At 55.2% G+C, this 21,495-nt stretch overlaps 8 protein-coding genes across 8 annotated transcripts; 3 read left to right on the forward strand and 5 right to left on the reverse strand.

Moving 5' to 3' along the window:
* Positions 1-75: 75 nt before the first annotated feature.
* Positions 76-4,102, reverse strand: B0I36DRAFT_290600 (uncharacterized protein). The gene is made up of 2 exons (XM_046151710.1): positions 3,642-4,102; positions 76-3,585 (listed from the first exon to the last, which is right to left on the reverse strand). The coding sequence occupies exons 1-2, from the start codon at positions 3,736-3,738 to the stop codon at positions 98-100; spliced, it is 3,585 nt and encodes a 1,194-aa protein (XP_046011456.1). The 5' UTR covers positions 3,739-4,102; the 3' UTR covers positions 76-97.
* A 309-nt stretch (positions 4,103-4,411) lies between these two features.
* B0I36DRAFT_325171 (uncharacterized protein) lies at positions 4,412-7,363 on the reverse strand. Its single transcript, XM_046154203.1, has one exon. It carries the CDS (start codon positions 7,140-7,142, stop codon positions 4,530-4,532), a length of 2,613 nt encoding a protein of 870 aa, XP_046011457.1. The 5' UTR covers positions 7,143-7,363; the 3' UTR covers positions 4,412-4,529.
* A 146-nt stretch (positions 7,364-7,509) lies between these two features.
* B0I36DRAFT_325172 (sporulation protein RMD1) lies at positions 7,510-9,159 on the forward strand. The gene has a single exon (XM_046154204.1). It carries the CDS (start codon positions 7,601-7,603, stop codon positions 8,888-8,890), a length of 1,290 nt encoding a protein of 429 aa, XP_046011458.1. The 5' UTR covers positions 7,510-7,600; the 3' UTR covers positions 8,891-9,159.
* Positions 9,160-9,714: 555 nt separating this feature from the next.
* On the forward strand, positions 9,715-10,641 carry B0I36DRAFT_325174 (Sialidase). Its single transcript, XM_046154205.1, has one exon. The coding sequence runs from the start codon at positions 9,770-9,772 to the stop codon at positions 10,580-10,582; it is 813 nt and encodes a 270-aa protein (XP_046011459.1). The 5' UTR covers positions 9,715-9,769; the 3' UTR covers positions 10,583-10,641.
* A 62-nt stretch (positions 10,642-10,703) lies between these two features.
* Positions 10,704-12,412, reverse strand: B0I36DRAFT_129035 (MmgE/PrpD family protein). The gene has a single exon (XM_046148172.1). It carries the CDS (start codon positions 12,265-12,267, stop codon positions 10,798-10,800), a length of 1,470 nt encoding a protein of 489 aa, XP_046011460.1. The 5' UTR covers positions 12,268-12,412; the 3' UTR covers positions 10,704-10,797.
* A 413-nt stretch (positions 12,413-12,825) lies between these two features.
* On the reverse strand, positions 12,826-16,391 carry B0I36DRAFT_422908 (uncharacterized protein; the record flags this gene model as incomplete). Its single annotated transcript, XM_046162224.1, has 4 exons — positions 12,826-13,344; positions 13,399-15,836; positions 15,908-16,153; positions 16,223-16,391. 4 exons carry the CDS (start codon positions 16,389-16,391, stop codon positions 12,835-12,837), a joined length of 3,363 nt encoding a protein of 1,120 aa, XP_046011461.1. The 3' UTR covers positions 12,826-12,834.
* A 329-nt stretch (positions 16,392-16,720) lies between these two features.
* Positions 16,721-17,952, forward strand: B0I36DRAFT_325177 (NADP-dependent oxidoreductase domain-containing protein). Its single transcript, XM_046154206.1, has 2 exons — positions 16,721-17,442; positions 17,522-17,952. Exons 1-2 carry the CDS (start codon positions 16,912-16,914, stop codon positions 17,855-17,857), a joined length of 867 nt encoding a protein of 288 aa, XP_046011462.1. The 5' UTR covers positions 16,721-16,911; the 3' UTR covers positions 17,858-17,952.
* A 42-nt stretch (positions 17,953-17,994) lies between these two features.
* Positions 17,995-19,404, reverse strand: B0I36DRAFT_269510 (uncharacterized protein; the record flags this gene model as incomplete). The annotated part of the gene is made up of 1 exon (XM_046151265.1): positions 17,995-19,404. The coding sequence occupies exon 1, from the start codon at positions 19,372-19,374 to the stop codon at positions 17,995-17,997; it is 1,380 nt and encodes a 459-aa protein (XP_046011463.1). The 5' UTR covers positions 19,375-19,404.
* Between the last annotated feature and the right edge of the window lie 2,091 nt (positions 19,405-21,495).

Below are 21,495 nucleotides of genomic sequence, written 5' to 3' on the forward strand. Positions count from 1 at the left end.
CGCATCACAGATGCTTTGTTGTATTGATTCCAGAAAAATCCTTCCCGGGAATTTGTGGTATGTGTAATTCGAGTAGCCATATTTTCTATCATTGGATTCACATCTGCATCGTCTCTTCTTGCAAACTTGCCATGTTTCGGCTCGGCTGTTCGTCATACAGCGTCCCGAACCACGCTTCTCGGAACACTAATCCCAGTGCCAGTGCGACATGTCGCGACACGCTATTCCCGACCACCTTCCACTGCTCGGGCGGTCCCCCAAGTAACACTTCGTGATCTAGAAATCCCTGGGCGCGCCGTGCCTCCAAGACGGTGATAGGCCTGTTCTGGTCCCAATGGCTCCATGTTCCAGCCCTTGCATCGGCGGGTTGACAAGCCGTGGTCACCGTGCTGAACAACCCATGTGGATGGACCCGCCCCCAGCCCTTCGAGGTTGCGCTGGCTCTCTCGCGCTTTGTGCCCGAGGGTGTCAACCTCTGAGGACCGAAGAGATGCAGCTGTGACTTGCGTAGGATAGGTTCTCCACCGTCTGTACTGTATGCGATCTTGCGGAAGTTGAGGCCATAAGGCCTCGTGGGAACTGCACTGAGCTGCTTCCTCAAGAGTGCTGTGTAGCCGACTGACAGTCGGTGGTCTGGAAATCCAATGCAGTAATCTGCCTTGCCGTCATACACGGACGGCAAGTCTGCCGTGGCGGCACTGGCGCTGAGGAACTCGAAAGGAGTCTTGACATCCTCGCGCTGTCCATACGGCAGCCCATTGGACATTTTGCCAAGGCTGACCATCTTTGTCCCGGGGGGATGGGAGTGCGATGGTTCCGGCATCCGTGGCAGCACACAGCCGGGGGCCGCGAAACAGAGAAACACACGCTCTCTGCTTTGGGGGGCACCAAAGGACCAGGCGTCCAGCCACATGAGCTGGGTTTGGTAGCCAAGTCCCACAAATGCGCAGATCAGCTGCGATAGCACACAGCTATCCCTCCGGTCCTTTGCTTCTACTATGCCCTTGACGTTCTCGAGGACCCCAAAGCTAGGCCGTAGACAGTCGACAAATGAGGCAAACGAGGCAGAGAGCGACCGGTTCTTCTGCTGCCGGGCTGTAGTCTTGTCTATAGTCAGCCTCGAGAAGCCTGGACACGGAGATCCTCCGGAGATAAAGTCGACATCCCCAGGTTTGGGTACCCCGTCTAACCCCTGAGCAATGCTATGTAGTAGGTCGTCTACTGATCCTAGAAAGGGTTGACAGGTCGAGTCGTTGTTAGCCATGTAAGTATGAATGGCCTTTGAGGAAATGTCGTTAGCGTAGCGCATGCGAATGGCGCCGCCCTCCTCAAGGCCTCTGCCAAAGTTGCCACCGCCGCAGAAGAGATCTAGCCCCCGTAGGGTTTCGCGGGGGTTCTGCGCTGGGTCGAAGGCCTGCCGGAGACTTCCCAGCTGGCTCGCATTTTCTTCCGTCTGCCGGATGAAGAAGAGATCGCCTGCTCCATTGCGATCGTATGGGGTAGGTAATTCCTCGTTCTCTTCCACAATCCGTACGAAGCATCGCCTTTGGAAGCGACCCGTCCTCATCTTCGTTGATTCTGATGTCCAGAACAGCTCATTGAGGGCCGAAGACTGTCTTGCTGGGAATGGACCGTGATCGCGCCTCTCAAGCCGGCGTGCCAAGATTCTGACAGTCGCCCACTGCTTGCCGTGGTCGTCGACCTCCAGATCCTCGATGACTAGTGGTTGCAGGCGATGCGCACCACGGTTTGGGCCTACGGATGGCCCAAGCACGGTTTCGCCGATCTGAAGGTCATCCAGCGTAGCTTCCCTAACACTGCAATCGAAATGCCTTGTCTGCAAACGCTCCCATCTGTTCTGCGCTGGGAGGTAGATCTGGCGAATGAAGAACTCGGCGGTGCTTGACTCATCACCAAACCATTCCACTTCGTGAACTGCGATGATGTCGGCTTCACTGAGCCTTGTGCTTCTAGAGTGACACGTGCAATTGTCGGAGAGAAACATTTCCTTCTTCCAGGGATACTTCATCCTTCCACAAGAAGTGTCACGTGGGTGGTACAACCACAGGACGTCAAAGAGGCGAGCTGCTGTGGCTGGGTGTATGTGGACCTTTTGCACTCGAGCCATCCAGACGTGATCATCTTCATGGTGTATGGATGGCTCCAATGTCCAGGCCGTGGCCGTATTCTCGGGGTTGTCCATATGGGTCGAGATAACATCTCCAGGCTCGATACTCCTGAGGAAGTCTGTCCTATCACACTCCGTAGAGCAGCGCGCGGATCTCGTGAGCGATATTGGTATTGTGTGTCGGGAATTCAATGAACTTTGATGTGACTGGGCCGTTTGGACAGTGGGTGAGAGAGGAATTGCCTCGAGAAAAGGGCTGAAGTCGAAGTGCTCAAACAGCCCGTAAATATACGGCGTCACGGACGTCTTTGCAATCGTAATACCGGCGCGAGTTAGTGAGTGTGGTGACACATTTAGATTAGGCCGATACTGATCGAAGGTCTTAATCTCTTTCCAGATTGTGTGCCGTGAAGGATGGGCAGAAACCCCGTTGGCCTCTTTCCAGATGTATTCTGCATTCGCTATGATGACCGAACGGAAGTCAGGACTTCTGTTAGCGGCGAGCCATGCGTCAACTAAAGTTGAACCTCCATGTTTGGCAATGATATAGGCTTGAAATTGGTGCTTCATGTCCGCAAGCATCACACGTTTGCCTATTGAATGGTAGCTGTCGCAGAAGCTGATGAAATGCTTTGCCAGGTCTGCGATCCAGAGGAAAGGTGTGTAAAACCTTTCGTACTCGATCGCTGGTGCTCTCAGACGGTAGAAGATCTGCTTGTTCCTTCTCTCGTTCAACATAGAGTGTATCCAGATCTGATGCCTGACCGTTTCCGTGTCGTTATCGTAGCCGCCAATAGGCAAGGCCCGGAATGGGACCCTCTTTAGGAAAAAGTGCTGCGCACCCACATGTACTTCGCCATCGAAGTACAGAATGGTGTTTCCCAGCATTGTTGCTAAAGCCTGCAGTGGCCGTAGCTCATGTGGATATCTGACTGAATCGACATAGACGGCGAAGTTGTCCAAGTCGACTTCGATGTAGTCGGATGTGCTTTCTTGGGTTCCATCTCGCTCAAGGACTTGCAGAAAACGGGTTTCAAAGATCTCTTGAGCTGGAGGCACAAAACCATCAAAGCTGGAGCGCGGGTTAACCAGTGTCGATATTGGTAGATGAACACTGACTGCACCGCTGTGGGATGAAGAGCTTGACAGGGCGGTATGATGATCTTGGGGCCGGACCGAGCCACCTGTGTCAGTCTCAGATAACGCTTTCGTGTCATCAAAAATTGTTTGTCCGAGGTCTCTCACGATGGGCTCATCCATAAGCATATCGTTTTGACCCTTGCCATCAGAGTCGTCGAGGCAAACGAGAGGGGGCTTTTTCGAAGTATCTTTTGGCACAGCTCTAAACGGCAGACGAAGTGAGCTGTCAGTCTCGAAGCCAGAGTCGGTTCGTGGGCTTGATCCCCACTCCATAGCCACATCATCGCTGGCATCATCGCTGGAATCCCCCAGTCTCACTTTGAATTCATCAGCATGGATTGTCCCGAAGACGGTTTCAAAGAGCAGGACGTACCTGTCGGAAGCTGAACATTGCTGGCCAATGCGGCCAAATATGCAGGCACATCCTCATCATCGGAGTCTGATGAGATGGAAATGACAGAACTTGCCATCAAGTCGAGATTTGACTCAGGTCGTTATGGCGTGTTGACATGTAAGTGCAGGAGTCAGGGGCTGCCTTGTTGTGCTTCCCATCTGGAAAGAAGTCGGCTGTTCTCGAAGGTGTTAAAGGGCAATCACGTGGCTCCCTCTGTTTGTAGGCGGTCCAGCAAGACAAAATCTTAAGCAACTGCCTCACGAATCCGCTGATGTCGATGGCGTGAGTATATGTCAAAGTGGGTTTTGCCCAAGGAGTGAGAATGTATGGCAGTGGTGCAGGCGGGCAAAGCACTCGCACGGAAATGAACAGCGGCTAGACCTATTGTCTCAAAGTGAAAGAACGCCGGGGGATCGCCCTTGTTCCGGGTCCGAACAATGAGTATGCAGTCAATAGGGTTTGAGCAAACTCGGTGCATTGTTAAAGGTCTTAGCGAATTGCTAAGCAAGCAATGGAACAAGAGCATCCCAGCCATTTCGCTCATTTCGCACAACGCGCCGATGCGCGAGCCAATCATTTCGGATAGCCAGGGTAGTGAACCAATCAGAAGAGGACCAGCCCAACTACCACGGGTGGCTGGGGATTGCCAGGGATCAGTGGGGATCACTAAGACACCACGGATTTAGTGGTCCGCACGGTGGACGGTGACAATAGAAACTACACGCCATGGCTCGTATGAGCTGGAAAGATGTTGCAAAGCGTGGCTCCCGAGGGAGCCGGGTATCTTGTCATCTCATCTATATAGACTGTTTTACAGGTTGTCGTTGTGTTTATACATGAATCAGAGGCGTCTACTCAGTGAAATCCTCAGTGCTCATCGAGGCATTCTCCGACTTTGGGCTCTTGCGACGCAGCAGGAGACTCTTGGGATTTCATCATAACCCAGTGCCGCAGTCGTGGCGAAGCACGACGGGTATCAGCCGCGATATAAGTCTCGACTTGTTCAGGTGTTGGCCACGCCCAAGCAGAAGAGGCTTGCATTTTCTCGTCGAGCATAGCACGTTTCTGTGCAGCGACGAAGGGATCCGCAAAGGCTTGAAACGCACAGAAAGTTCGTGCAATCAAAGCCCCCCCTCGGCGCCCTACTCTTTCGCACTCTTCGCTGACAGATTGTTCGTTCTCGAAAATCCACTCGAGCAGAGCCACCATCGCGTCCGGATCCTCCAAAAATGCGAGAGTGCGCATGTATGTATGGAGATGCGCCGGTCCCAACACGTGCAGGAACTTTGGGCTGTCGTATGCCGAGTTTTGCTCATCTGCGAACTCAATTGGCTTGCTGAGCTCGCGGAACATCGCCTTGGCCACGTCAATTGCACGAGTGTCTGGTGAAATAATGCGCTCTCTAGTAATGGCCTGGGCGGCTTCCGGATCCAGCTCGGCCGCTCTCTGGAGACGCCTGAGTGAAGTCAATGCCGCCTTCTGCACAGTCTGGCAGTAATGCATAAAGAGCTGTGGATCAATGCCAACCGTCTCCGTTACGTGCTGAAGCACTTCCATTTGCATCATGAGCGCCTCGTTATCGTAGCTAGTCGTTGGAGTCCTGCGGTGCAGTCGCAAGTTCTCTGCAGCCAGCGTCGAGCAAATGGCATACCACGGCGGCCGGAAAGTGACGCCCTCTGTTGTTGCTGCTGTGAGTCTGGTGCGAGCCAGCTTGATGGCATTGTTGATAAAGAAGAGCTCATCTCGCTCAAACGTTTTGCCTCTCTCTTGACGAGGCTGTAAGTTACAGAGCAGCTGGATATAGCTTGCGAACAACTGCAGTGGGATGCTGCGAAGTGCCTGATGGGAGATCTCTCCTTCGGACTTGAGCAAGCTGATACTGCTTTCCCGCAGACCGCTGTCTTTCAGATATCTTTCCGCCTCATTCAGAGATCGAGCCTCACTGACCAGTTTGTTGAGACAATGACCCTCAGGCCGAATACCTCGGGCAATCATCTGGTCGTATAGCTGCTGCACGGTCGGAGGCATCTGCCTAGCCAGCTCAAACTCGCTGTAGTTGGCATCGTGCATAGCCAATACCTCGCGCGAACTGCCCGGAAGATGCTCAAACTCCGATCTAGCGATGGGCGCCTTCAGCTTCAGGAACATCTCCGCGTATACTTGGATGTTGGCCTCGGGACAGGACCTGAATGCCGACCATGCTTCATGGGCATTGCGCGTCGCGCGGACTTTCATGGCCCAATATGAATACTGGTTCTCTCTCTCTCTTGCGCCTTGCCACTCTTTAGGAGCCAAGCTTCGAGTCTGGATCGTAGGTGAGTCCCCAGCGATGCCACCAAGTACGTCGAGTGCACGGTCATAGTCGTCTTTGTCGTATCCTGCTTCGTGCATAAGCAAGCCAGCTCTGAAACTCCGAGACCGGTCGTCTTGAGGAGTCCTCTTGGCGTCGCGACCATCAAAATCTTGCCGATATGGAGGCCAAGACTTGGTATATCTAGTAGCGACTGCTTTTTCTGCTGACGATCGCTTCAGGCCTACCATCACCTGGCGCATGGCTCGGTAGCTTTCTCTGTTGATTGCCAGAGGTCGTTTGAAGCTATCTGACATTGCCAGAAGAATCTTTTGGGCCCTCCAGTTGAACTCCATATTCCGCACAGGATGCGTTGAAGCTGGCTTTTTGAACACCCATAGTGCTGTGTTAAAGATCTTACATCGCTCCTCGTATGTTTTGCGTTCCCCAGGCGGTAGCGCTCTGATACAGTCCGCCACAAATCGTGCAACAGTCACAATGGACATTGGCCAAAGCCGCTGTATGTGGACGACAAGGCGCCTGATGAAGACGAGCAATTGCGGAACCGTGAGGATATGTTTCGGTCGAGATTGTTGCGTAGACGTATGTCGTGTGCGGTCCTGCAGCACCTTTTTGCGGACATACTCCATCAGCTTAAGCAGCGATCGAGGATCCCGAAATCTCTCGTCACTCCTTACGAGCAGTAAGAGCAAGAATGTCGGCTGCACTTCGTGCGAGCACAGAAATCGCTCCACACGGTTGTCGCCGTCTTTGCCAGATACAATCCATACCCAGAAGTTGATGTCACGCTCTGCGTAGCCGCGTGCCTTCAGACTCTGGATACGGTCCCTCCACTCTGGAGAATCTGCAGAGCCAACGGCTTCGGCCAACTGGGCGTTTTGCTCGCCTTCCCGAAGCTGTTTTCGCAGGAGTGCCTGTAGCGTTACCAGAGGTAGCCGTTCGTTTCGCTGGCGGGCCATGCCGTGTACGATACGCGCATAGCGACGTTTTTGTGCCTCTGTCTTGGATCGCAAGCGTAGAGAGAGGACTCTGCTGGGAGACACCGGTGTCCTTGGTGAACGTATGGTTCGCGATCCAGTGAGGCGAGACAAGGTCTGGCCGAGGACCTCATTGGACACCCAAAGGCCACGACCGCTTGAGGCCGAGACCCTGGCGGCCGTTGCGCTCATCCCCAACGTCACCGCAGGTAGATGCTGCTGGTATGTGCCATTCGTTCGGGTCGGTCGCAGGCTAGTGGCTGCTCGTCAAGGTTGGAAGTGCGTTCGTCATTCGGACAATCGGCTCGGTCCCTCGTGGTCTGATGTCTTCGCGCTGACGTTTCTCTCCGATGCGCGCAATCAGGCGGCGTGTCGTGCATCACCGGTTTCGGCTGTAGTGAACTATCAAAGTCGTTCTAGAAATGGCGATCAAGCATCACGTCCTGAACGCGGTCTCTTGGAGGGGAAGCAAGTGCTGTCTCTATCGATAAGAATTTGTCTGAAGCTCCCGCTCCCCAGCTGCCCAGCAGCTCCGCTGCGCTCTCGCCGAACTCTTTCACATTTCCCGTCACGTAACGCCTGTACTATCTGTCTGCTTTGAGTAGATTAACTTCACTTGCATCCAGTGATATGGCTGGCAGTCTCACACCATGCGATCCTCGCTCTCCAAGGTAGCGGCGCCCGCTGCTCGCTCCTTCCATTCCCGAGCTTTCACACCCAAGCGACCACAAAGATGCTTCCACGAGACGAGATTGGCGACCATGCCTCGGCGACGCGATTTCTTCACTTCCAACCACCTCTTGTCGAACGGCGACCGTGATGAAGGTCTTCTTTCCATATCTCAGAGGGACAACGCAGCTGGCCAGACTACCAACCGCCAGCCCCTTCCTACGCCAATACAATCTTCCTCTATTGGAGCAAAGCGGAAGCCAACACGGGCTTCTGTTGCGAAGATCGTGCGACTTGCAAAGCCGCCCGCCAACAGAAGCCGGTCGCTACCGAAGCCAGCGATGTCCGAAGCGACGGGCTTGGCAGAGAAGGATTACCGACATACAATCAGTGCCATCTGCGTGGCACAGTCCTTCGATATGGAAAAGGTGCAAGAGATTCTGAGATTTCACGGCTTCGATCTCGATCCAGATTTGACTGATTTCGACTCGGAAGCTGTGGTACATGCTCGAGGGGTCAATAATGGCGATCTATTTGTCTTCCCTTCCGGTACAGTGGTATCGTGGGCTGTTCCCGCGGAAACCTTGGAGACGCTTGCGACGAAACAATTAATCCGCGCTGCCGAATTTCCGCACATCAAAAAACTCGAGTGGGAAGACCTCGAATTCACCACCGACGACACACGCGAGACGTGTTACATGCGGGGAGAGACCGTCGTGCTTGGGACAAAAAGTCTTGAGCAGGACCCATCCTCGCAGCTCGACATTACGTTAGCCAAGATTGCTTTTTCCAGTGGATTGGCGCGTAGTCCCAAGCTTGCTGTCCTTGAAAACAACCTCTTCGAGTTCTTCCAAGGAGCTAAGACTATTTTCAATAGTCCCGAAGGCGGGGCACATGGCAGGCTGACGAGCCGTTTTGTGCTGAAAAAGACCGGAGAGCTTCTCAGTCTACGTGCTCAGCTCAATCACTACTCTGACATTACGGATCAGCTGCCTGACATGTTTTGGGATTCCGAATCACGATTGGAGGATTACTACAATCAGGTTGGCAACAGGCTGGATGTGCGAGCTCGCATCGCCGACCTTAATCGCAAGATAGACTACGCCCACGAGAATGTGAGCGTCCTGCGGGAGATGACCAGTGAGAAGCACGGCACGCGGCTCGAATGGATCATCATTATATTGATCAGTGTCGAAGTTCTGTTCGAGCTGAGGAGAGTGTACAAGGAAGAGTTCGTGGAGAAGGAGGGAAAGTCCCACGACGATGTATGACCACATTCACGACAAACACATCAACGACTTTTGCATTTACTGCGGGCGCGGCTTAAAATGATACCCTACTCTAAATACAATCAATTTCGGAACGCACTTTTGGTTCAATACGGCTCATTGTACTCGTCCCATCTGCCGACGTTGGCTACAGGTGCGTTTCGAAATACCGTCACAGAAATGCCAAAGCTGGCGGTGGCCCGGATCGTGAAATCGCGCCTTGGTGCTCAGTTTGCAGCAACCCGCAACAAGAGGAATCAGCGCTGCTCGAGGATCCACAGCCACCCCATCCACAACCCAAGTAGTGAGCGTTCTGTCTGCATGCAACGACTTCCCTCCACAGCTTCATCTACCATGTTTCAGTGGGGCAGCTTGCGCGTCGTTGCTGCAGGCATTGCCGCAATATGCTTGGGGGTGTGGGTGCAGAACTGTGTAGACAACGGAACCTTTCCAAACTTGCTCCCAGACCGCATCACACATCTTGGAACACAAGCTCAAGCGGCCTTCAGCATTTCACCAAATCCAGCAGGGCAGGAGATGGGCAACACAAACTTCGCGCAGAAGCTTCTGGGCAAGCTTCAATCTGGCGATGGGGGCAATCACCAACAAGACGGCGCCGGTCGTCATAATGCTGGTCGCCCGTCCTTGGCCTTAGGTCGCGCATCTGACGAGATTCAGCTCCATCCAAACGGTGGCACCTATCCTCGCCTTGCTCGGCTACGGGACGGCTCTGTACTTGGAATCAGCACCCGATTCGAAGGCCAGACTCGCATCCTTCAAATTAGCAAGAGCACGGACAATGCAAACACTTTTGCAGCCTTTGGAGAGGTCTCTCGATCCTCGGGTGATCAGGACAACGGCTTCCTCATCGAGCTAAGCGGGATGGGCACTGTCCTTGCCGCCTTTCGAAACCACGACCTTGACCCGGCCACGAAAAGGCCAACACATTTCCGCATCACTGTGTGTCAAAGTCACGATGGTGGTCGCACGTGGTCTTTCCTCAGCCAGGCGGCAGAGCAGAGTGCTGCGAGCAGCAATGGGCTCGGGCTCTGGGAGCCCTTCATGCGCATCGGTTGCGGTGGGGAGGTGCAGCTCACATATTCGGGCGAGCTCGCGCACAACGATCAAGAAACCTTCCGTGTGGTCAGCCATGATGGGGGCCGCTCTTGGTCCAGGCCAGAGTGCCTCCGCTGCCACCCAGAGCATGAAAATCTGCGCGACGGGATGCAGGGAATTGTCCCGGTGCTCGATCGCAGCAGCCCGCACAGCCGGGGGCCTGGAGAAGCGCTGGTCATTGTCTTTGAGACTACACGCCACGGCACTTTCAGCATCGAGTATGCCCTGAGTTATGACGATGGCACAACCTGGGCATATCGCGGTGAAGTGTATCGCCCGCCGCCCGGTCGCAATGCGGGGGCGCCCCAGATCGAAGTATGCGAGGGCAAAGTCGCCGTTGTGTTCATGACCGACGAAGAGGCTGATCACCCGGAATGGCCACGCAAGGCAAATATTAAGATGGCTGTGTCGCAAGGTGTCGAGGGCGGTCGAGTACAGTGGACGAAGCCCCTGCTGGTTCATGAAGCACCGAGTTTCTGGCCTGGCGTCTTCTGTACCGGGCCTGACGAAGTGATGGCATTGTTCGAGCATAATGGGCTACCTCTAGGCAAAAAGTTTCGCTTCAATACTGTTTCGTAAACAGCGAAGCAGTATTGAGTTACCCCATCTAGCCGGTATGACATGAACGATGCAGTCGATCCTCTCATACAACTCTTCCAGCAACGTCCCTGCCTACGTCCATTGCATTTCCGACTGTGTTCACGTGGGCTCGCGACAGATCTCACACAAAGGTCTGCGGCATCCATTGTTCGATAAAATTGTATCACACTATCTTTGTTTCAACACGAGGAAGTCTATAATCGAGCGCTAGCAGCTGGGGGCGCCATCATATCTGTCAACGCTCTGATATCGCCCAAGTTCTCAAGATCGTCCACCAAGGCGATCAACCTGTCCCTGTTCTTCTCGGGAAGTGGCTCCGCAGAGAACTCCCAGCATCTCCGGAACTTCGTCAGATGTTGTTCGCGGGGCAGTCGTCGCGTTGGGCTAGCCAGCATCTGCTCACACCTCCAGCTGCGAGCTTTGGCTTCTCCCTGGACCTTCATCTCGACGCTAATCGGCACCAGCGCAGCCGGGTCGTCTCCGCCATCCGACACCATGCGAATTCGCCTGGCCAGGTCATGCGTCACCGTGTCGGTCAGTTCCTGGCCCCGGTAGTGAGCCAGGTCCACTGGCTTGTTGTTGAGCACCACTTTGGCTCCGATGTACGACATGCACAGCCGGGCATAGTTTGGCGGCGGATTCTCTATATCTGGTCGCGAACACAGCCTCGCCGTCACGGGCGGTCCTGTGATGGTGATGTTCTCGATCTGATCTGGTGTCACCGTCGAGCCGCCCTGCTTCATGAGCTCGAGAATACCCTCGACGCCTCCATGAGTGGCCCGGCCAGCAGGGTATGGCTTGTGGCTGATCTCGGCAATGAGCCACCGTCTGCCATTGATACCCTCCATGGTTCCGGACAAATCCCACGGCACCGGGCCCTCAATCAGTGGCAAGTAGCCATACGTCCCCTCGAAGCAGTCCCGCGTGCCCGGCATCCCGGCCTGTGCCAAGTCACACGCCTGAAGCGCAGCCCGGCTGTTGAAGCCGACCTGCAGTGGCAACGCAGCACTGCCCTCAACATGCGGCTGCAGCGTACCGCTGGTTTGAGTGTACTGCAGGCCAAAGGCTCGGACGAGCGTCTCCTCATCCAACCCCATCAACCTCCCCACGGCCGCAGCCGCACCGAACCCGCCCGCTGTGGCAGGCCGGAAGAACCGCATCGGAGACTTGGCCGCGATGCCCAATCCAGCAGAGACATTGACGCCGACGGCACACGCGACAATCAGCTCCCGTCCAGAGATCGCCCGGTCGTGTTTGTCTGCAAACGCCATGACGGCTGGCAGCAGAGTTGCAAGCGGGTGCATCACGGCGCCTTCATGCACACAGTCGTATTCCTGGCAATGCACCTGGAAGCCATTCACCATGGCCGCGATGCCTGCGGACGGAGCCCTCGCGGAACGGCCCCATAGCGTGGCCTGTCCTGAAGCACTGGATGCTCCGCTGCTGGATCCGGAGGGGCCAGAGCCGTCCCAGCTCATGGCCGACTTGATGATTGTGTCTGCGCCGTAGGCCGAGGAGCCAGCGATGCCGACGCCCAGGGTGTCGAGGATAAACACTTTGGCCTGGGCGACGGCATCGGGGGTTAGGTCTGTAAACTTGGTGTTGAGGGCGTGGCTGGAGAAGAGCTCCGCGAGGACGGGCTCCTGCTGTGGCTGACCTGCCATGCTTTTGGTGGTTTGAGGTATCTGCCCTGCGCTTGGTGGAGGTGCTGGCTCTCAGACGCTAGGATCTAGTATGTCCCCGTGAAAACGGAACAATACAACAGAAGCAACATCCTCTAGAATTAAGAATCAGGACAGGCGAAAGGAGACCGAGACCAACAGTATAAGCGACGATCAACAAGTGCTCCTTATCGGCCTGGGGCAACCCCAGCATCGGAGCTCATGCCGGGGGCGGGGCCATCGGGAAACTGCCCCCGCTGCCGATGGCGCCGGAAACTTGACCGGGCAGGCCGATTATCTGTTGAACCCCAGAAATCCCGTGGCTGCACCTCTCGCACGGGCGGTAGCTACGATAAGCACTTCTTCCATTGAGCGAGTTGAGTCGACAAACATGATCCTGGCGACGACAGCTCGGGGTTGATGACAGGGAGTTAGTCTCAACTCTACTGCTGATTGTCCATCTAAACACAAACGTAGAAACTGTGAGGCTGATGAGCAAAGCAATGAAAACTGATTACAACTTAATATTTGACGGCATTCCCAAGGGATAGCTATTACCCCCCGCATCGTTCAATCTCTGGTGCCGACATGCTCACAGATCCATCGCCACATCGCCAGTACCTGACTCTTTGTCAGGGACTTCACAGCTGCCATGGTTTTCGAGACTTGCTGTGCTTTTCGCACGGAAAATCTTGACATCTCCGGCAGTTCTCCCTGTCCAATATCTTGGTCTCCTCCTCTCTTGGTTGTGTCTTCTGAAGAGTCATTGTTCAGATACGATCCCGCTGCGGTCTCATCCACGCTGACCTTCTTGTCGTTCTCCCCGCTGGTGGTGGGTCTGTATCGATCCTGCCAGAATGAGAGCAGGCTTGCAGAAGGATGTTGTTTCTGCGACTGCCCTCCGGAGTCCTCTGTTTCGCCGGCGGTCCCAAGAGCTTCCTGCAGCTTCAAAAGCCACTCCTCGGAAGGAACCACCGAAAATCGAGGTCCGGTCTCCGCCTTAGACAGCCATTCCAGCATCTCGGCCCATGTGGGACGCATATGAGGCTGCAGCACATGGTAAACAGGGCATCCATCTGTCTCTGGTGTCAGAGATGTGTCATCTATCCCTGCAGTGGTTTCGATAATATCAACGACAGCCGCCGCAGCCTGGTCAACCGGTAGCCAGTTCAGTCCCTGCTCTGGCAGCCTCGGGAGGGCGCCTGTGATGTTAGCTGTGGAAAGCATCAAGGGATATGCCTCGCTTGCGTTCCACACGCCGCTGCTGCTGCTTCCGCACAGCTGGCCAATACGTATGATGGTGTTATGAGATGGCGTTTTTGCCGAACCCGGCCGTGCTATGGTTGATCCTGCACAGACTTGCTCTGCCACCCACTTTGACTGTGCGTAGCCGATACGTGTAGCGTCGGCCGGGTCGGACGATTGTTCCTCGCAGATCACGCCTGTTCCCCTCATGGCGCCGACTGCTGCAGTGCTGCTGACGAAGTAGAACCGTGCAGGGCTCGGGCCAGAGGTGCAAGCAGCGAGGTCGAGTAGGTTCCTGACACCCGCGATTTGGCTGTCGAAGGATCTGAGGCGCAGGCTGAAGTTTACTGTCCATGCTGCGTGGATGACGATGCTTGTCTCCCTCCTGATTCTGGACCAGTCGTCTTCCTCAAGTCCCAGGTCGGGCTTCGTCAGGTCTGCAGGCAAGCAGACGATGATTTCTTCTTCGGGGTCCCATGAGTTGAGTCCCCGAAGGGCCAAGGCCTTCCGGACTCGCTCCCTGGCCGCGTGTTTGTCCCGGCCACGCGCCAAGCAGTATATTCTCCGAACACTGCTTTTTGTGGCAAGCACATCGAGTATGTGTGCTCCGAGTAGTCCAGTCGCCCCAGTAAGGACAATTGTGTCGGGCTGCGATTCGCCTTTTTGATCGTTGCGAACCGTGTCGGGCACGGATCCGCCCTCGCCAATCTTTGGGCTAGCGTTGCTGTACTTTCTCACAAGCTCTCTCATCTCGTCCAATTCCTCCTGGCGGTTGTCTTCCTCATCTTTTACACCAGCTTGACCTTTCCTTATTTTTGCGATGTGAGCCGCCAACGCTTTGATCGATCCGCAGTCGTAAATGATGTTAAAGGGCAAAGACTGCTTCTTCGACAAGAAAGTCGACGCGATCATTCTGCGTAGCTGAATGCACGCAATGGAATCAACCCCCTGCTGAAACAGGTCTTCATCCATATCAAGGTTGCGGCCTAGCAAACTGCTACACTCTTCCAGCAGGGCGTTTGGAATTTCCTCGTCTGTAACGTCGTCGCGACGCGTGCAAGATGAGTTTGGTGAGCTGTATACCGACTCGATCAGCTTGCCGTACCGTTCTTCGGCTTGCTTCCGCAGTAGCGTTCCCTTGCTGCTTTTCTCAAGGGGCTTCTTTGCTTCGTCGCCTGTGTCTTGCGGCACGACGCCGACTAGTGCTGCCCTCGAGAGCCGTGCTTGGCTTGAAGAGCTCTTGTTCAATTCCTCAATGGCGGGCCACGCTTTGTTCAAGATGGCTTCCTCAGTGTCGCTCGCGGATCTGCCAAACAGTATTGCCCCTGGGTACTCTCTGCCTGCCCCGAACACCAGCACATCCTGCAGCACCTTGCCGAGGGATGCTCTCATGGCGTCCTCCAGCGGTGCAGGGTCGAACTTCTTCCCGTTCGCAAGGGTGATCTGCGCATCAGACCTGCTGTGGTACTTCCACGCGTTGGGTATGGACTTGTGTCTCTCAAAGAGGTCAGAAGTAGCAAAGGATCCGTCTTCGCGGTTCGTCTTGTTCCGCAGCGGCCACTTGGGCCCTGCGACAAGCTCGCACAGGTCGCTGCCGGCCTGTGGCTCAAATGCCAATATCTCTGGGTCATCCACAGCGCAGCGTAGATATTGCCACTCCTTGTCCTCGTCGTAGTCTCGGTCGGAAGATAATAGGAAGCCACATTCCGTACTGCCCATGCGCGAGACGAGTCTCACGTCGTGGTCAACCAGTCGGTCGCCGATGACCGTGGGGAGAGCTGCGCCACCGACACCGACGAGGTCCATTGTCTTGAGCATGCGAATCCCGTCTTCTTCCTCGCTGAGCATTTGCAGGACGTAGGGGACCGAGGAGAAATAGCGCACGTCGTCACCACCGGAAGAGGAGCTGTTGTCTCGTGCGAAGCGTACAGCCTTGAGTATGTTCGCACAAGTGATGGGAGCCTTCCCCTCGGGGAAGAACCAAATTGATGCACCGCATGACCAGGACCTGAAGCAGTCTGCCAGGCCGCCATGATACAGGGGAGTCGTGGAGAATGTCGCGATTGGATTTTCTGTCATGGGCAACCGGGCAAGAACACCGACTGCACCTAGCTGGCTTTGGACGATGGGCTTCGGCAGACCAGACGAAGTCCCAGAAGTGTGTCGCAGGTAAGCAGTATCGGCCTGCTTCTTCAGCCCGTTTGAAATAATTTGATAGTCTGGCTTGGCCTGTTGCGAAAATGAGGGCACTTTCAAAAGAGACAGCGTGTCGTCCTGTGCTTCCTTGAACGAATCGTAGTGATAGTCATCAATGAAAATGATAGAAGCTCCGGTTGTCTGGCAGAGGTGCTTGAGCCCCCTGTGATCTAATTGAGGACTACGTTTGCAGGAATAAGACAATCAGCATCAGAACACAACCTCAGGGAATGGTAATGGCCCAAGACTAACGCTAGGAGGAAAACTGTATAGCCCAGTCGCATTAAGCCAAGCCATGTGAGAACAAAGTCCAGGCCACTTGCGCAGATCAAGCCTATGGTTTCTGAGGAAGTCGCTGGTTCGCGTGTTTTCAAACAGTCCAGCAGGACCTCGGTGGCTTGAATTGACAGGTCACGCAGTTGACTGAAAGACAACGGCTTTTCATTTTCTGTTTCAAAGTGTCACTTATGCACTTGCCAGAGGATATTCTGTTGTGATGAAAGCAGCAGAAACTCACCTTGAGTGTAGTCGGCGAAGCCCAGTGCAGGTCTATCAACAAGTGCCTCAGCTTGTTGATCGACCAAGTCAAGAACAGTGTCGAATGCCTGCTCGTTTTCTGGAACTGTCTGCTTGTATTGTGCGGCCTGCCCCAGAGTGCACGTGAAATAATTGAGATCATGCGCCATGTTGAATGCTGGCATTATGGAGCGAGAGCGAAGTTGACGACTTTCGGCTACATTACAATGGACGAAGGCGGGGAAAGTCAAGTGGTAAGGGGGCATAGCGAGGTATTGGTGTAGGTTGTGTCTTGTGTTACGGCTTAGTACTACCAGCAACCCAGCTCAACCACCTCAGGACATGTTGTTAGTGTAAGTTGCATGTAGAGATGTGGCTGTCAATGACCCGTAAATCTCGAGTACATAATAAATGGGGAAAGTGTACTTGTCCGAAGGTATACTTTTGCTCTATGAGATCATGACGCTACTGCAGTGGCAGCCCCTCCACACGCCGCATTCCACTTACACCACCACCACGCAAGAGCTCACGGCGACACTGACTGCACGCACGTCCATCACAAGCAAAAGGCACCTGCATCTCTACAGAGATTCACTTTTACTGTCGAGAGAGACCTTTAATTTTCCCTCTAACCGAAGCCACGATCCTTTGACTCTGCTCGCCCAAATCCCAATCTGAACCAGTTTCACCATGGCAGCTCAGCGAGCCGTCACAGATAATCTCACCCTCGCCTCAAAGCAGCGCATCCCGCAACTTGGCTTTGGCGTGTACAAGTCTCCCGCAGACCAGACTGTCGCCTCGTGCCGGCGCGCCCTGGACGTCGGGTACAGGCACATTGACACGGCGCAGTTCTACGGCAACGAGCGTGAGGTCGGCGACGCCGTGCGCCAGCACACCAGCCTGAAGCGCAGCGACGTGTTCCTGACCACAAAGATCCTCGAGGCTGGGGGTTCCGTGGACGCGAGCTACGCGAAGTGCGTTGAGAGCGTGCGCAAGCTGAACCCGGGCGTCGAGCAGGGAGGAGGAGGCTACGTGGACTTGTTCCTGATCCACACGTCAAATGTCTCTGCCGGGCAGAGGAAGGAGATGTGGCAGGCGCTAGAGAGGCTGTATGAGGAGGGCAAGGCCAGGAGTATCGGCGTGAGCAACTTTGGCATCAAGCACATTGAGGAGCTCAAGCAGTTCGCCAAGGTGTGGCCGCCGCACGCAAACCAAATCGAGGCAAGTGCGCATTTTGCTCGTGAATAAAGAGGAACAGCGAGTGTGGTCGAGTGACACTGTAGTGCTGACACCATTCCAGCTTCACCCCTGGCACCAGCAGCGCGAGATTGTCAAGTACTGCGAGGACAACAAAATCATCGTGCAAGCCTACTGCCCGATCGCCAGGAATAAGCGGGCTGACGACAAGACGGTCGCGGGCGTTGCACATAAACACGGCGTCACAGCAAACCAAGTGCTCATCCGCTGGTCCCTCCAGAAGGGCTGGGTGCCGCTGCCTAAGAGTGACGACCCAGAGCGCATCAGGCTGAATGCTGATGTGTATGGCTTCGAGCTGGACAATAACGAGATGCAAGCTCTTGATGCGCTGGACGAGGGTGCTGCTGGCGCGCTAGTGAAGACGGTTGAGAACCATTAATCTTCTCGGACGGACTATATTTATGCATTGTCGAAGCACAGAAACATAAAGCATATAGGAACAAAATGAATATCTGTTATATCCATCCTCGAGGGGGAAAGATTCTGGTCTCACTATTCAGCTACACAGTAGCCAATCTAGCACAAAAACATCTTGGTCGTGCTAACATTAACCCGACTCCATCTCACACCACGCCAGAGCGCAGACAAGATAGTGAGCGGCCAATACACATGATAGAGCCAGAAAGCAGGCATCGGATCCCACGCCTCAAAAGTGCCTTCCTTCCACGTTAGGATGTGCTCGAGAAGCTTGATGCTCCCTTTGACTAGCTCGGCACCAGCAATCCAGTCACCTGAGAAGACAAGCCTGACCAATGGCTGGAGCACCAGCGACACGAGATCGTGGGCTAGCCAGTAGCGCGGCAGAGTGTTGACTGGCGGAGAGATCTGCATAACATCTCTGGGGTTCTCGCCATTGCTATCACGATGTTTGTCCCTGCTGACAGCGTCTGTAGCTGAAATGTAGGCTGCCACCATGGCTTCCATCTCTGCGCCGTGCTGGGCGAACAGCACCACAGCCGTATGAGCGCGTGGGTTGCACTCTATAGCATAAACCCGCCTCTCATACTTCGATGCGCTGACTGCGACGTCCTCAACCATGAAATCGAAGCTCAGATGGCCCGTCATCTCCCCGACACCTTTGGAGGAGGAATGGCGTGCTACATACTCGCGCGTGAAGTCCAGCATGGCCTTGTACAGCGCCGAGTCCGGGCTCAGTGCCTCGTAGTGCATGAGGAGCTCGGCACTCTGGCACGCCGTGAAGCACCTGACCTCGTTGCGCACGACGAGCGCGTGCGTGCAAAACTCCTGCCCACCTGGGATGAACTGTTGCACGATCCAGGGGCTTGTCCTGGAGATGGGGAGGCGGGAGACGTAGCGCTCGGTCTCTGGCCAGGAGGGCAGTGGCAGCAGGGTCATGTTGGCTCTGTGCTTGTCGTCTACGCCTACAGTCTTCAGAATGAAGGACTTGTGGCCGCCTCCGCTACCACTGTCACTTCCACTGCCATTGCCACTTCCACGCCTGAGGATGTTCATTACCTGCTCATGCGAAGTCACATCATGCGTCTCGGGCACAGGCAGGCCCAGCCTCTTCGCCGCCCGCATAAAAGTGTCCTTCTCATGCAGCTCCATCGTCGTGGCCACATCGAACTGGATACACCGGCAGCCCAGTGTTGCGCTGGCCTCAATGATCTGCTTGGCCTCTGCGTCCTCGGCGGCGCTCGACACTCCAGAGCAGGAAACCCACAGATCGATGTCCTCGGCCTTGATGATCTCGACCAGGCTCCGGATGTATCCCTCCTGTCCTGCGTCACTGCCGGGCCTGGCCAGGGTGTAGAACCGGGACAGAGACCGCGAGAAGCGCCCGGAGCAGGGGATGCCGTGATTCTCAGCGTCTGCGCCCACGACGCGATGGCCACAAAGATAGAACGATCGGGCAAGGGTTAGGCCCTTGGCCATGCCGACCCCCGTTACCAGTACATTGCGTTGTCGCTGCTGACGCTCGTGCTGCCGCTGTTTCGGAGCATCCGATCCGTGGTCATTGCCGCTGTCGTCGCAGGAGCCATTGCCGCGGCTGTCACTGCTATCCGATGTCCGGTCTGGCTCTGCCCCATCGAGAATGCGACCACGTTGATGAGCTGAAGTCCTGTCGTGCCCATCGGCCACCAGAAATAGGGGGAACGCGGGGAGATCAGACGACGCATTCGGACTATGCCGCAGCAAATACGACACTCGTGCGACGAGGATGCATACACCGGTGAAAGGCAGCAGTGCCAGGCTCAGCAGCACGAGCGACAAGGATCGTGCCGCCGTCCCCGCATGATGCCATCCTGCAGGTCTGACAGCTTCCGACCCCTCTCCTGGAAATTCTGCTGCCTTGCCTGAGCTTTCTGCGGCAGCTGGTTCGTGTGCTGTTGGTCTTTGCCGGCGTTTTTCTGCTGCTGTTGCCGTGGGAGCCATTGCTATTGCGCTTCCCCGTCTCTGTGAGTGCGCGATCTGTCTGGGCGGTTTCCGACGTGGCTTTCGGCCAAGTACATGTGCACTGACTGCAGGCGGCTGCAGAGTTGGTGGTGGCGGCAACGAGTACGTTCCGGTATTGCGAAATGGTGCTCGCAAGCCACAGAGGATCGTGGAGAATTGAAATGCAAGCAAGGTAGAAGTGACTTTTCGATATGGAGGGGAGCCGTAGCTGTGACGAGTGACGAGTGACTTGTTCGGAGCCGAGTCGCAAACGTAAGACGATTACCAGATCGTCGAGTAATGGGGCCTTCAATAGCTGCGTGTCATCATCGTGAAAAGGCCAGACAGCCACGGACCTGATGGTTTCTCTCCACAGCCCACTTTATCTCCCTTCGAAAGCGGATGAGGGCGAAGACTGTCTACGTGTAAGCGTGACGACTGGTCCGCAGCGTGCCTCTTCTTGCTCAACACCTGCAGTGTGGTAGCAGTGTCAATCATAGTGGTTATGGAGTCAGTCAAAGGGGTGCTGCTCTATCAGGTAGGTACTCGCCGCTGCTTCCAGATTTGAGCCTCCAACCTCTTACACCATGCCATTGACACATGGCAAAGATAACCGTCTGGAAGCCTGTGCCGATCTCTAGTGAGCCACATGCCATCCTGCCTGTCACAAAAACTTGTCAGAGAGCCCTAGCCAAGGCCTTCGCCACGGCCATGGAGCGTGTGAGAAGGGTACCTTCCGTGCACCTCACCGGAGTACAGCATTCCAAAGTCGCTCTCGCACGACAGCGCTACCAGAAGTAATGATTCAACGACTCAGATGGGAAGTCCCGCAAAAGTGGAACCCTGAAGTTGGACAAAGTTGATTGGGCAATCGAAAAGTTCCCTGGCCCATAGCGGGGCACGCTCTGTCCCTTCTTGACGCCCACAAGCATGCAGCCAGCCCTATCAAGCTTACTGCGTAGTCTAGTGATAAACTTTCGGATCGCGCTACGGCCCAAATCCCGCCTACAAACGGTTGAGAGGCTGGCTCCGGCGGCTTCTCCCGCGCATAGCGCCATCCTCGGAGATCAGACTTCGTTGGCCTCACGCCCTCATAAGTCTCCAGCCGCATTCTTGGCGTGGGTACCACATAGATCACCATTGCTGCGAGGTCCCCTTGATCCAGTCACACCGGGTGAGTTTCAGGGCGGGTGAGTGGGGGGCCCAAGACAAGGATGACATGGGAATTCCAACTTTTGGATCGTTCCGGCAGTGGGCGTGCTTGAGTTAGAGTGGAGTCTGTGCAGTAGCCGAGACTTTCGCAATGCTGGCAAGCTGCACTCTATTCCGCGTACCGTGGACTTGCCAGCGATATCAAAGACGTCAACACTTTTCCTTGCTCGTTCCACAATTCGATCCCCCCTCATCCGTGTTCTGGATGCGGAGCTGAGATCCTGCGGCGTGACCTAGCTGCCGCGTCATGATCGAGGGGACCTAGATCTTCGCACTTCTTCTTTGGACCCTGCGCTCAGACACGCCATCGAATTAGCTTTGATGCGCGTCCAGGGTGCCGATGCGCGTCTACGATGTCCAACAAAAAACTTGTCTAGTGTCTCACGGGACTTGAGACCTGGCCGTAGT

The sequence above is a fragment of the Microdochium trichocladiopsis genome (genome assembly GCF_020744255.1).
Source record: "Microdochium trichocladiopsis strain MPI-CAGE-CH-0230 chromosome Unknown B0I36scaffold_6, whole genome shotgun sequence".
NCBI lineage: Eukaryota > Fungi > Ascomycota > Sordariomycetes > Xylariales > Microdochiaceae > Microdochium > Microdochium trichocladiopsis.

Excerpts from the sequence above, each read along its gene's own strand:
- B0I36DRAFT_290600 (XM_046151710.1), bottom strand. The coding sequence starts at position 3,738 with ATGGCAAGTTCTGTCATTTCCATCTCATCAGACTCCGATGATGAGGAT. Across the intron at positions 3,586-3,641 it reads CAATGTTCAGCTTCCGACAG|TGAGACTGGGGGATTCCAGC; the intron begins GTACGTCCTGCT and ends ATGAATTCAAAG.
- B0I36DRAFT_325172 (XM_046154204.1), top strand. The coding sequence starts at position 7,601 with ATGCGATCCTCGCTCTCCAAGGTAGCGGCGCCCGCTGCTCGCTCCTTC.
- B0I36DRAFT_129035 (XM_046148172.1), bottom strand. The coding sequence starts at position 12,267 with ATGGCAGGTCAGCCACAGCAGGAGCCCGTCCTCGCGGAGCTCTTCTCC.
- B0I36DRAFT_325174 (XM_046154205.1), top strand. The coding sequence starts at position 9,770 with ATGGGCACTGTCCTTGCCGCCTTTCGAAACCACGACCTTGACCCGGCC.
- B0I36DRAFT_325177 (XM_046154206.1), top strand. The coding sequence starts at position 16,912 with ATGGCAGCTCAGCGAGCCGTCACAGATAATCTCACCCTCGCCTCAAAG. Across the intron at positions 17,443-17,521 it reads CGCACGCAAACCAAATCGAG|CTTCACCCCTGGCACCAGCA; the intron begins GCAAGTGCGCAT and ends ACACCATTCCAG.
- B0I36DRAFT_325171 (XM_046154203.1), bottom strand. The coding sequence starts at position 7,142 with ATGAGCGCAACGGCCGCCAGGGTCTCGGCCTCAAGCGGTCGTGGCCTT.